Source organism: Leptonychotes weddellii, unplaced genomic scaffold (assembly GCF_054177405.1).
Source record: "Leptonychotes weddellii isolate Sample4059 unplaced genomic scaffold, ASM5417740v2 HiC_scaffold_2693, whole genome shotgun sequence".
NCBI lineage: Eukaryota > Metazoa > Chordata > Mammalia > Carnivora > Phocidae > Leptonychotes > Leptonychotes weddellii.
The window spans coordinates 1-13224 of NW_027862291.1; the positions used below are offsets into that span (position 1 = coordinate 1).

Here is a 13224-nt window from a genome sequence, read left to right on the forward strand (position 1 = left end):
AGGTCCAGGACAAGGGGGGTGGGTTGGAGGAAGCTGCCAAACTCGATGGAGTTCTGGGCAGTTTTTCTATCCCATGGGGAATGATAATGAATCACCAGATCTTGGGCCAGTGGCTTCACTTAACAATAACAAAATCTAGCGGCTTTTAGGATGTGTCACGTCCCCTCTCTGAGGTTTGCTTCTCTGTCAGACAGAGAAAGCAGCTCCTGCTTCCGAGTTTTGGTGTGAAATTAGGCAAGATGATATCTATGAAGCACCGGACACAGAGTAGGTGCACATTAGATTGTATCTCCCTAGATAATGGCCATCTCAAAACCCTCGCTCAGGTGTCCCCTTGATGAGGGAGCGAAGGCAAGCGGAGGGCCAAGCGCAAGCTGAGACCCTACAACCCCCCTGCCCCCCAGCTGGGGTACATGTGACATTCGTCAGGCATTCCTGGTTGCCCTAAAACTAAGGGAAGGGAAAAAAAAACAATGGTTCACTGATAGAGATCACAGTCCTACAGGACAGGAGTCTCCATCAGTTTACAAATGTCTTAGTGATTTACAAGGAAAAAGCACTCTTATCACTAGCCTAACTTCCAGAGACCCAGACTCCATTTCCTGGAGGCTAACATCACCCTCCCCTCCTTAGTGTTGTGGGAAACAAAGGCAGAGGGGAATTTCCTTATAACCTGCAGCCTATTGATAAATACTTGAGATAGGCAGAGTACAACATTCCACCAGGAAACTCCCAACTGTCTTAATGCCTTAGTAGAAGGAAAAACAACCTTAGCTTGACAATGGCCAGGCCGCCAGAATCTGGTCAGTCTTCTTTAGCATATCAAAGTCCCTTTGGACACCCCCCTTTTTCCTTACCTCCCCCAACTCCCAAGTATATAATGAGTCACCCCTCACGCAGCTCTTACTGCCCACCAGTCCTGTCCCCGTGCTTTAATAAAACCACCTTTTTTTTTTTGCACCAAAGACATCTCAAGAATTCTTTCTTGGCGGACTGCTCCGCACCCCAACACTCCAAACCACATCACCCTCACGGGGAGGGCAGGCAGAAAGTGTCACTTCGTACATTGTTGGGGACACAATCAATCAGTCTAGCCTCTGGGGAGAGGTCGTATCTGTCAGAATTCAAATACACATTCCCCTTCATGCAGCTCCTGGAAGCCAGGAGAGAAGCAGTGAGTTTTGCTGGAGCGTTGTTATCATAGCAGAAGACAAGAGACAGTCTTACTGTGTTACTAGGTAATAAAATGTTATATACACAATGAAATGTTGTGAAAATATTGAAAGGAATGAGATGATGTATATGGGCCTCTCTGGAACAATCTTGGATACACAGGTAGATCGGTAGCTAGCTAGCTAGGTGGTAGTGGAAAGATGGATGACAGACACATACATACATAGATATATAGATACAAGGATAGATACATAGACAGTTGATAGATATATAGATATCCAGATTAGATAGATACATACATAGATACAAGAGTAGATACACAGATACATCGTATACACATACATACATACATAGGCAAGTAGCAGAATAATATGCATGATGTGCTCCCATTTGGTAAATTATTTTTAAAAACATTTGTATATTCCGGGTGCCTGGGTGGCTCAGTTGTTAAGCATCTGCCTTTGGCTCAGGTCATGATCCCAGGGTTCTGGGATAGAGTCCCAAGTCGGGCTCCTTGCTCGGCGGGGAGCCTGCTTCTCCCTCTCCCACTCCCCCTGCTTGTGTTCCCTCTCTCGCTGTGTCTCTCTCTGTCAAATAAATAAATAAAATCTTTTAAAAAATAAATAAAAACATTTGTATATTCATTGAGTATCTCAAAGAATAATGTAGGAAGAGGAATGAGGAATCTGGGAATTGCATAAAAGAGACTTGGTAATTTTCCTCCAAGTATCTATTCTATTTAAGATCTTATTTGTGGGTGCCTGGGTGGCTCAGTCTATTAAGTGTCTGCCTTCAGCTCAGGTCATGATCTCAGGGTCCTGGGATTGAGCCCCACATCGGGCTCCCTGCTCACAGGGAACCTGCTTCTCCCTCTACTCCCTGCTTGTGCTCTCTCTCTCTCTCAAATAAATAAAATCTTAAAAAAGAAAAATATCTTATTTGTGATCAAACAGATCAATTCTTGACCCAAACTCCTTAGGCATAGCCCCCAGAAGCCATAATGACTTTGTCCATCGAAATACTCTTATTGCTTTGCTAGCTGGTGACCACATCAATTTCACAAACATGGCATGAAGCAGAGACCACTATAAGTATGGGTAACTGATTTCACTATTAAATAGCTCTGCTACTTACGAGCTGGGAGAGTCTGGGGGAAATAACCTCCCCTGAGCCTCTCCTTATCTGTAAAATGTGGATGATACCTCCTCATGAGATGGTTGGGAAGCTTCAGAAGATGATGCATGTGGATTAAGCGGGACTCCCAACACCCAAGACCCAGCAATGGGGCTCTGTCCGTGGTGCTGAAGGATCTGGCGAAGGCAAGAGAATGGGGAGAGTTTGTGGATAGACTTTTTGTCTATCGAGGCAGAGAGCAGGCAAAATCGATGGGGCCAGAACCAATACCCTCCACACCTATAGCTTCTTTGGAAGGTAAGTGGAAGAGAACAGATGAGTGCGTGTATGAAACACAGACATAAATACACAGACACACACACAGAGACACTAGAGACACACACATATACAGATACACAGACACACATGCATATACAATCCACACACAATGACATAGACATGCAGAGATGTGAAGACACACAAGGACACACACATGTGCATATGCACGCATACCCATACACATACACACAACATGCACCTCTCCAGGGATGGCTTGGAGCCCACAAGCCCCCAAGATGCTCTATCAGTGGAAGGTTTCATGATCAAACACGTTCAGAAAATGCCGCAAGTTACAACGTACCCTCCACCCCGACCACTGCAATGAAAGGCTCCTGAAGGGGAACAAACAAAAATTTGTTTTATGATTTATTCAGTGAAAAAATCTTGATTTCGCACCTACTATGTGCCCAACACTTGGTTTCAGCTCATTCATGATCTTGGGGTCCTGGGATTGAGCCCCGCAGGCTCTCTGATCTGCAGGGAGTCTGCTTCTCCCTCCCTCTCTGCCCCTTCCCCACCTCTCTCTCTCTCTCTCTCAAATAGATAAATAAATCTTAAAAAAAAAAGTTCAAATACAACATTTTCCTAAATTCCATGAACACAGGATCCTGTTTTCTCCAAACACCTTATGCACATTCCCTGGAACCTACCTTCCCCAGGGCACACTTTGGGAAAGGTGGTGTCCAGAACTTAGCTAAGCTACTCCAGAAAATGGCTGCCTCAGCATCCCTTCTGCGTCGCCAGGTGGCCTGTGGGAACCTGAACCTGACACTCGCCCCTCCCAGAAGCACATGCCTTAGAGTAACAAGCAAAGGCAAGTTCCTGGTGACTCCCCCAACCACCTTTGTGAGCAAGTCTCCCCTGCTTCCCAGCGCTTATATCCCTCATCCACCCCTTGGTTAAGACCCCTGTGGGGCTCACCAAAACCCCACTCTTTTGGTTTGAATCCCAGTCCAGTCCTGGCCCAGGAACCCCAGAGCACTCCACCCACAGACCCCAAGAAAGGCAAGTGCGCCAGGTCCTGGCTCTGTCTGCACTCTGCCTTGACCTCCCCATGTGGCCCCTTGAGGCGTGCTCTGTACTTCCTCCGGGACCCGTAAATAATAAACTTCCCCATTTCAGTTTCTCTTGTGGTCTACTGTTGAGCCACAGCCCACCATCTGTGCTCAACTTAATAAATGTTCATTTAACAGTCCTGGTGTGGGGATACATGGAACACAACATTCCCAGATAATCGCATTCACAGCAGGAAATAAGCTGGACGGAGTCATCCCATGACTGTCTGACTTCCACTCCTTGAGACCTCACCTCTCCAAACGACCGCCCATTCCCCTTTCCCCACCCCAGGGCTTTCTCCACATCAGTCCTCGCCTGCATGTCACTCCCCACCCCTGCACACACACACACTAGAGGGTAGCTTCAAGGGCAGACTGTGCCTGTTGTGTTCAGCGATGCGTCCCCAGTGCTTGGCAGGGTCCCAGACAAGTAGTAAGTGCTCAATAAACACAAATAAGGAAGTAGATGTGGACACAGTAGAAGGAGTGTGAAATTTGGGGCTTTGGGTTCAGATCTCAGTTCTACTGCTTTGCAGACCATGATCTGGTAGCAGTTCCATCACCAACAAGGGAGAACTTAATGCCAACCCCATGGGCCTTTGTGAGGACTGAGCTGTGAGGGACAGGAAGTCAGCCTTGCCCCCAAGTGGGCACTAAATACATGGTAGCAAGTGTGATTCTTTCTACCACTACCACTCTGGGCTCATGTGATTAGAAAGGTCCCCCAAATTCATGTCCCCCGAATACTTCATCTTTGCCCTGGGTGAACGGCTGCAGGGTAGGCGTACCATGAGGACTACATGGCAAGATGCATGAGAAGACAGGTCCCAGGCATCTGCCTGGTCAGCAACGGCCCCTCCACATCTGCATGCCCGTCGAAGCTCAAGGACAGCAGACCCCGACAAAGAGCACATATTCCTTCCCAGTGGAGAAGGTCTGAGTTTATTCTGGAGCAGGCAGCTTCCCCATTAGGGCAGCCGTCCAAATCACCTGAAATGCTCAGTAAGCAGAGTCCTGGGCACCATTTAGCCCAGAGTCAAAATCTCTGACCTCCAGAACTAACTGTACGAGCCTCAAGAGGAAACCAAAACGTATTGGGTCTGTACACTGTAAAGACCTGCTTTGGGGTCCTGTGACCAAGCATGAGAAAGGTCCCTACCCCTGGGTTTGGAGTGTACAAAGGACTATCGTACACACACTAACACACATACCCACACCTCCAGCCAACTGTCTCCACACAGCATGAAGACCCAGTGTTGCAGAACTTCCAAGAGAAGCCAGAAGTCCATGCTTTTATGTGATATGTTCCAACTTAAAATTCTGGCTCGAGATCATGAAAAGGAGACAAAGGTTACTGATATGGGACTCCAAAACCTTAATTCCCCCTTAAAAAAATTTTTTTTGCCAGCTTTGAGGTAAAATTGACAAATTGTAAGATATTTGAAGTGTGCATCTTAATTTGATACACGTGTACACTGTCAAAGTTCCCACCCCCTAATTAACACACCCCTCACCTCTCACGGTTACCTTTGCTTTGTTTGGGGGGTTGTTTTGTTTTGTGTTTGGTGAGAACTTAATTCTCTCGAATCGATGCTAAAGAGAGGATTGGAAACTGAAGCCCCTAAACCCAAATCGGCCCCCGGTATGTTTGGATTGGTTCACACTGGGCTTTAATTCTTTTTTAATTAGTTGCTAACATTAAAAAAAAAAACAGGGGGTTTCCCATTTTTAAAAATCCTAATTCTGATCTCTCCTGGAAAATCAGGCCAGGCAATGCCACGCCCACATTCCGCAGGGCCCGCGCTGGCTGGGGGATCATCTTCCCAGGGCCCTCGCTCATTTCCGTCCCCTGCCTGGACCCCACAAGAATCTAAGCTTGCAGCTTGCAGGTGAACTTTTCAGACCAGGCACCACCGAGACCTGAAGCCAAGACATCAAGCACATGGTAGAAGAGCCAGGAAAGGCAGAGTCGGCTGCAGGAAAGAAGGGGGGAATGTTCACTCCGTGAGAGGAAAAAGCTAAGGGCTGCGGCGCTTCTTCAATTTCATTCAGTGGTTCTCAACAAGGGGCGACTTTGCCCCACACCCAGGGGACATCTGGCAATGTCTGGAGACAAGCTGGACTGACACTGGTGGAGGGTGCTATTGGCATTGATTGGGTGGGATGCCGCTCAACACCCTACTGGGGACTGGGTCACAGAGTGACCCAGCCCCAAATGTCAATACTGCTGATGCTGAGAGGGCCTGATCTGTTTTGTGCAGCGCATTAGTTCTCCACATGGGCATACGTGGTCTCTTGGGATGAAGAAACATTGAACTGGCGTCTTGGACGGCAGGGCTGAGAAGGGTGCCCGACGTATAGTAAGTGCACCCAGGGAATGATGATCCTGTGTCATTGTTAACATTGTGGGTAAATGTATTTAGTCTCACTCCAGTGAGTCAATGACTCGTCTTCCTGGAAAGCATCGGGACAACAATAATGGTAATATTAATATTAATGGTACACAGTTCTGTTAGCTCACTGAGTTCTGCGTTAAGTGAAGTAAGCTGAGGCTTGGAGAGGCACGGACAGATGCCCCGGGTATCCCTTCAAGTGGGACAGGCAAGCTCTTTGCAGAGGAACCCGAGGGTCAGAGTTCACTTGCCCAGGGTCACAAGCCCTAGGGGTCAGCTCCTCCCCCCCTCCTGGGGTAGGGAGCAGAAGACGCAGGCCTAAGGCCCAGCTGCTTCCTTCCACCCGCCACCACTCGTGCTCCCACAACTCCTCACCCTCCCACCCCCGCCTCCCAAGGGGTCCAAGGTCAGTGCTTCACAGAGGGGACCCAAGGGCATGAGGCCATGTTTTCTCAGGGCTCTGCTTATGCGTGCCCTCTCTGGAGAAACAAGAGCTTCACCACACCCCCCGCCCCTTTAAAGCGATCTGAGATTTCAAACCAAATTGAACCACATTAACCAATTTCCAAGCAAGGAAATGCCACTTGAGACCATGCTTTTCTGACCTACAATCACAACCAGAGAGAGTCTAAAAGATCCTCCCGGGAGTCAGGCTCCCACCCCCCAGGTGGCCACCTGTGACCTTGGTTTTGAGCCCCTCATCCTCCGGATGAGGACCTGAGGCCGGGGGGAGAGTGGGGAGCATGACCTGCCCAAGGACAGGGAAGTACCAGGTGCCAGATTCCGAGCTCACGCTGGAAATCTTGCTTCCTCCTTCAACTCCCTGATGCCAGCAAACTCCTCTTTCCCCAGAGGTAAAAGGGACACCAGGCTGAAAACACCCCTTGGTGGGGCCCTTTCTCCCCCAGGACAGCCCACTGCAGCCTCCCACAAATCCAGGGACGTGGGCACCCAGACTCTGGCTGTGGGTCCCAGGAAACTGGAATCAGGATCAGCATGGGGGGAGGCCTATCCTGATGAGTGACCTACTAGCGGGCCTCACCTCACAGGACGGCTGCAATGACCCTATAGGACTGTGTCTGTCAGGCACAGAGCACAGTGCCTGGGACACAGAAGTGCCCCCGACACAGAAGTGCCCCCAAACCGTCAATAAGCCGTCAATATCCTTGTCTTCATCCCCCCAGCCCCTCAGCTGGCTCCTCCACTTGGACCCACCAAAGTCCCTCTTCCTCCTCCATGGTGTAGCTCCCCACTGGAAAACAGTGGCCTGACCAGGGACATTTCTAGCCTCCTGTGCAGTGCGATGTGACCCTGTGACTGCCTCCCCCCCCCACAAACACACACACTTAATGAGATGTGAGCAGGGGAAAGACGGGTCACCTCCAGGCCAAGTTTTCCAAGAAGCTAGATGCAGGAAGGGGCTTCAGGTGCTGGGGGAGGAAGCCACAGTCGGGAGCACAGGCACCTCGTCTGCTGTCACTGTCCCACGAGTGAGGAACGGCCTTGTGTTAACCCACTGAGGCTGTGGGGTTCCTCCTCTAAGCTGCAAGAAGCAGCCCTACTCAGAACCAGCCCCAGTTCCTCACAAGCCCAAGGAATATTCCAAGTCCGGTGCCCTTCTGTCTGGAAAGCCCACGGCCCACTGCAGGTGACTAGGTCGGGTCACTCTTCAAGAGGACAGCCCAGTCTACATCAGCCCAGGAGGGTACCAACTCAGCAGCTTTCTCCACGGCCCAGCCCTCGCCCGGTGTCCCCTCTGTGACTGCGGGCTGGGGAGCCCTCAAGTCATGCTCTTGCCCTTCTCCCTCCCAACTCAAGAACCACGCAGAGCAGGGACAATCAGATAGTGCGATTTATTGCCCCCGCGCCCCTCCTTCAGCCGCGTCCAGGCCAGGGAATAGACGGGACCCCATCTCTGCGGGGTCTGCTGGGAACAGGGCCTAGTCCTGCTCCAGCACTCCTCCACGACCCCAAACCCAGGAAGGGGAGAGGGACGAGGGCCAAGAAAAAGAACAGGACCCGCGGGGAAGTAGAGACAAAATAATGGAAGGGTGGTCGGGAGGCGGGTGTGATCAAAAGAAAACTCTAAGGGGAAAAGGACCCCCTCCCTTCGCTCCGTGTGGCCCTTGTGAAGCGGAAGGGCGGGGCCTTCCGGGCGGCGGGGCAAGAGAAAGAGGGACCAGGAACCGCTCTTTCGGTCGTGGGCTCCGTCCTCCCTCGGTCTCCAGTTCCCGCGCGCGGTCTCTCCCGGGCTCGCCGAGAACCAGAAGGGCAGGCCAGGCTGGGGCAGGCTGCAGGGCGCAGGGCGGGGGCGGGAGGGCCCTAGCGCCCCGGGCCGCCCGTCCCCACAGCGCGGACCACCGGGCGGGGCGGGGCAGGGGAGGGAGACGAGGCCTCCGCCGCCCGTGGCGCCCTCTGTCCGTCTCTCTCCGGCCTCCGGGTCCTGCGCCATCGTCCCCGCCAAGCCCGAGGGGCCCTGCCCCCCCGGGCCGCCGCCCCTACCGGCCCTCCCCGCCGCGGCACTCGCTGCAGCGCCCGCCAGCCGCCTCGTCGTCGTCGTCGTCGTCGTCGTCGTCCTCCCCGCCCGCCCGGTAGTAGCTCTGTCCGCAGCGGCTGCAGACCGACGGCGCACCCACGGCGTGCACCTTCTTGTGTCTCCGCAGCGCGGCGCCCTGCACGAAGCCCTCGCCGCACTCCACGCAGATGTGCGCCGGCTCCTCGGCCCCCGCCGCCCCGAGCCCGTCCCCGTGCTGGGCGCGCTGGTGGGCCAGGAGCCCCGCGCCGTGCCCGAAGCCCTTCCCGCACTCCACGCACACGTACGGCTTGGGGGCCGGGGCGCGCCGCGAGCGCGGCCCCGGCGCCTTGGCCCCCGCGCCCGCCATGGCTGCGGCCGCCGCGGCCCCCTCGCCCGGCGCGCCCACCACGATGATGCCCTCGCCGTCGCCCACCGGGATGGCGATCTCGCCGTCCGCCGCCGCCGCCTCCTCGGGCGCCTTGGCCCGGCGCACACTGGCCGCCAGCACCTTGGCCGCCACGCCGGGGCCCGAGAGCTCGGGGTGCAGCCGCAGGTGGCGCGCCAGGCTCTTGGGCTGGCTGAAGCCGCGGCCGCAGCGCGGGCACACGAAGGGCTTGAGGCCGCTGTGCGAGCGCCGGTGCTTGGCCAGACTCTTGCTCTGCGTGAAGCTGCGGCCGCAGTCGGGGCAGGCGTAGGGCTTCTCGCCCGTGTGGATGCGCTGGTGCTGCATGAGGTTGGAGCTCCAGCTGAAGCGCTTGCCGCACTCGGAGCAGGCGTACGGCTTCTCGCCCGTGTGGATGCGCCGGTGCTGCACGAGGTGCGAGCTCTGCGAGAAGGTCTTGCCGCAGTCGGCGCAGGCGTTGGGCCGCTCGCCCGTGTGCGTGCGCTGGTGCCGCGTCAGCTTGGACCAATGGCTGAAGCTCTTGCCGCACTCGTTACAGATGTAGGGCGCCGGGGGCCGCGGCCGGGGCGGGGGGCCGGCCGCGGGCGCTGACTGGGGCGGGGCCAGCTTGGTCGGGGGCCAGCTGGGGACGTCGTCGTCATCCATGATGAGGATGTCCACTAGAAGGCAAGAGGGTGGGAGGGGAGGAGAGTCAGAGAAGCCCCGGCTCGGCAGAGGGCCGGTCCAGGGCCGGGGGCTTCGACGGGGCTCTGCCACCTGCCACCTGCCACAGGGCATGCGCAAAGCCTCACCTGCGCGCCTTCTCAGGATGCCCGGCGGCCCCGGAGGGCAGCTAGGCCGGGTCGGCGCGAAGGCCTCTGCACAGACCTGGCCCTCCGCAGATGCCCGTCTCTCCACCTCCTTACCCGCCCTATTTTCCTCAGAGCTCACTCCCTGACGCTGTACTGAACGTTCATGTGGTCATTCATTACCCACCGTCAAGACTTTTCTTTCCCAGCTGCTTTCCCCACACCTGGAACAATGCCTGGAACGTAACAGGGACTCCAGAAATGTCTGGGAAATAAACAGCATCCACATAAACGAACATGGATGGAAGTCTAGGAAATGATACTTGAAGCCCAAAGCACCGGGCAGGGGCGGGGAGGGTCCAGGGAGAGGGGCTCACACCCTGGGCCAGGGTGTAATGGCATCGCACCTGGCTTCCAGGAAGACTATCCCGGTGCAGGTGGAGAAGAGGAAGGAGGAATAGGACTGGTTAATGGGATCACAGGCCAGCATGGGATCCCGCCTGCCCCAGTACCTGGGAGTGCGACCCCCGCATACCGGAGCTTCTGTGACAGACGTCCTTGACCCTATCCCTGCTGCCCCATGCAGACAACAGAGGAGCATGGAGCCCTGGTCTTGCCGGCTGTGAAGTGAGGACTCAAAGCCTGTCCAACGTCTGCACCACATCTGGCCCTGAGCCATCTCCCAGGGAAAGAGCGTTGGCCTCCCCCGGGGAACCTGCCCAGCTCAGAGACCAACCTGTGAGCACCTGCAACAAGGGCTCTTGCTCCCCAATCCAGCGGAGCCTGGGCCTCAGCCGGGACTCCTCCACGGTGCCCACCAGCCTGGCGTGGCCCTCCACGGTGTGCCTGCAGCTTCCCTTCCAAGCATGCATTGGGAACACTGCTTCCCCGCTCCCTCCCTCCCTCCCCAGGGCACAAGCCAGGCCCGAAGCACTCACACACTGACCCAGGGTAACTCACAAACATGCAAAGAGGCCTTAGGATGCACCGAGGTGGGTGCCACACACTCAACAAGCTTCAATGCGTCTACGTCCTGTAAGGGAGGCGCTACGGAACTCGGGTCTTTACAGCACAGAACCCCAGCACCAGGAGAGGAGTCACAACCTGGGAGAGCCCTGCTCTAGTCCCCCTGGCTCCTGCCCGCTCGCTGCATGGGGTTCAGGGGGTGCCTCGGAGAGCAGCCGGGCCGGAAGGCAAGACCCCGCTCTTGCTCCAGAGGCACATGGCAGCCTGGGCGCCTTTCTGGGGCACTCACGACCCCTTCACCGGGGAGCGCGGCCCGGAGCTGCTCGGGGCACTGGCAGCTGGAAGGCTTCCCACGCGCGCGCTCCCCATCACCATGGTCAGCCACACGTGGCTGTGGCACGGTCCACGCTCGCTTCGCCAGATGAACCGTTTTCGATCACCCTCCAGTCTTCCCTTGCTGAACATCGCTACGAACTCCTGGATTTACCTGTATTTGGTGGGTCTCCATCCACTGCCGTCCCCTGGCAGCTTCCCTGCTCCCCAGCCTCATGAGACGCCCAGACGTGCAACCGCTGTTTCTCCAGGAGGCCCTGGTTTCTTCTGGTGGAAAGTATTTCAAGACCCAAATCTGGAAATGGTCATTGCTTTTTTTTTTCCTTACAGTAATATTCTGCTGAGTTCACACCAACACTTCTTCCCAGATAAATCCGGACCTACAGGTTTTTCTTGAGTCTTTTCTTTGGGATGTCTGCATCTCCCTTCTTCAAAAGGGAGAAGAGAGTTTGAATAGTCTGTCATTATTCGTTTGCTGACCCCATGTTGCGGTGTGGAGATAAGCACCCTAATCCACCACTGCCGATTGCAATTTCTGAAAGCACAAAGCACGGCCTTGTGCGCGCCACTCCTGTCCCACCCAACCTCCCGTGGCCCTGCTCGCTGCCCGTCTCTCTCCAGCCAGTGGCTGTCCGAGGCTCGCCTGCTAACAAATCCCCCGGAAGGGCCCAGAACGCTGTGGACTGAGCTCCTCCTCTGCCCTTCCAACCTGTAGGTCAGTTTTATTTGACAGAGAGAGAGAGAGTGAGTGAGAGCAGGAACCCAAGCAGGGGGAGTGGGAGAGGGAGAGGGAGAAGCAGGCTTCCCACGGAGCAGGGAGCCCGATGCGGGGCTCGATCCCAGGACCCTGGGATCATGACCTGAGCCGAAGGCAGACGCTTAACGACTGAGCCACCCAGGCGCCCCTGTAGGTCAGTTTTAAGGAGACCCTTGGCTCGCCTTTTCTTTCCTGGGAACCATAAATATGGCCCTACTGTCTTCTGGCATAAAGCACTGCCCCTAGGTGCCCCAAAGATTTGCTTCTTCCGGTGACCTCTGAGGAGATATTCTCAGATTTGTGACTTGCTCTTTCAAGACCTAATTTTGACAATTCGGGAGTCTTCTTGGCTTGTTTATTCTCTTCCTTTGCTTTGGATTTCTGCAAGGACTTCCCCAGCTCCGCGCTGGGATTCTGACTTTTTTTTTTTTTATACTTCGTTTTAACCTTCATTTCTTTTTAATTTTAAACATCCCTCCTTTTTACCTCCAACTTTTCTCAGGGAATGTATTCTTTTTATTCCCTCTTGGGTTTTCTCCTTCAGTTTTCATTTTGAAACGACTTTGCTCGTATTTTCTGCTGAGTCCTGCATCCTCGCTTCTGAGCTGTTCTGATTTCGTGCTTCTTCCACAGGCTGTCACCTCTCTGACCAGGTGGTGTATCTCCAAGTGGCCTCGCGATCAGGGGAGATATTACCTGCCCATTTTCTCTTTTATTCTAACGGTTTTGGGGTGGGGGGGCACTAGTGTTATGCTCAGTTTGTTCCCATTGCTTGTTTTTGTGCGGAAGGGTTCCCCAACTTTGGGGGCTCGAGGTCCCCAATTCCCAGGAGGCAAGGTCCCCCGACTCCCAGGGGGCCAGGTTCTCCGAGCTCCCTCCTCTGATGTTCTCATACCATAGCTGAGTGTGTGACAGTGTCCCAAGCTCCTGGCTCCACAGCCTCCCTGTTTTTATCTGTGCCTCCTCCTTCCTTCCTCCCTGTGGTCAAGGACAGGGGTCCCACTCAGTTTTGAGTTCCCTCCCAGAAGGTTTTGCTCTGAGTGGGTCCTGCCATGGGCAGAACGCTCTCTCTGGTTGGCATCAGAGCCCACGCATGGGCCCCCAGGCTGCTCCAGCCCCAGACCTTCCTGTGGCCCCGAGCTCCCTGCTCCCGGTCTGGACAGAACACCTCCAATCTCAGCTGCTGGTCTCAGTGGGACCACCCCCCAAGCTTTCCAGTGAACCCCCGAGGGCTATTTGGGGCTCCTCCTTGCTTCCTTCCCTCCAGCACAATGCCAACACCACACAGGCTTGTGGCCATTGGTTTGTCCCCATCCAACTGTACTCTGGGGTCAGGGGGCACCTTCACACCTAAGGAGTACTGTCATCAGTGTGGCCCGAGGGATCTGG

At 54.9% G+C, this 13224-nt stretch overlaps 1 protein-coding gene across 1 annotated transcript; it reads right to left on the bottom strand.

Annotated features, from left to right (window-relative positions):
- Nucleotides 1-7907: 7907 nt before the first annotated feature.
- On the bottom strand, nt 7908-13218 carry ZNF787 (zinc finger protein 787). Its single transcript, XM_081810486.1, has 2 exons — nt 9967-13218; nt 7908-9650 (listed from the first exon to the last, which is right to left on the bottom strand). Exons 1-2 carry the CDS (start codon nt 10076-10078, stop codon nt 8572-8574), a joined length of 1191 nt encoding a protein of 396 aa, XP_081666612.1. The 5' UTR covers nt 10079-13218; the 3' UTR covers nt 7908-8571.
- Nucleotides 13219-13224: the final 6 nt, after the last annotated feature.

Bases quoted from the DNA above. Each gene is read 5' to 3' on its own strand.
- ZNF787 (XM_081810486.1), bottom strand. From the start codon at position 10,078: ATGTTCGTTTATGTGGATGCTGTTTATTTCCCAGACATTTCTGGAGTC. The intron at 9,651-9,966 runs GTGGGTAATGAA...CTTGCCTTCTAG, and splicing joins GGGAAAGAAAAGTCTTGACG to TGGACATCCTCATCATGGAT.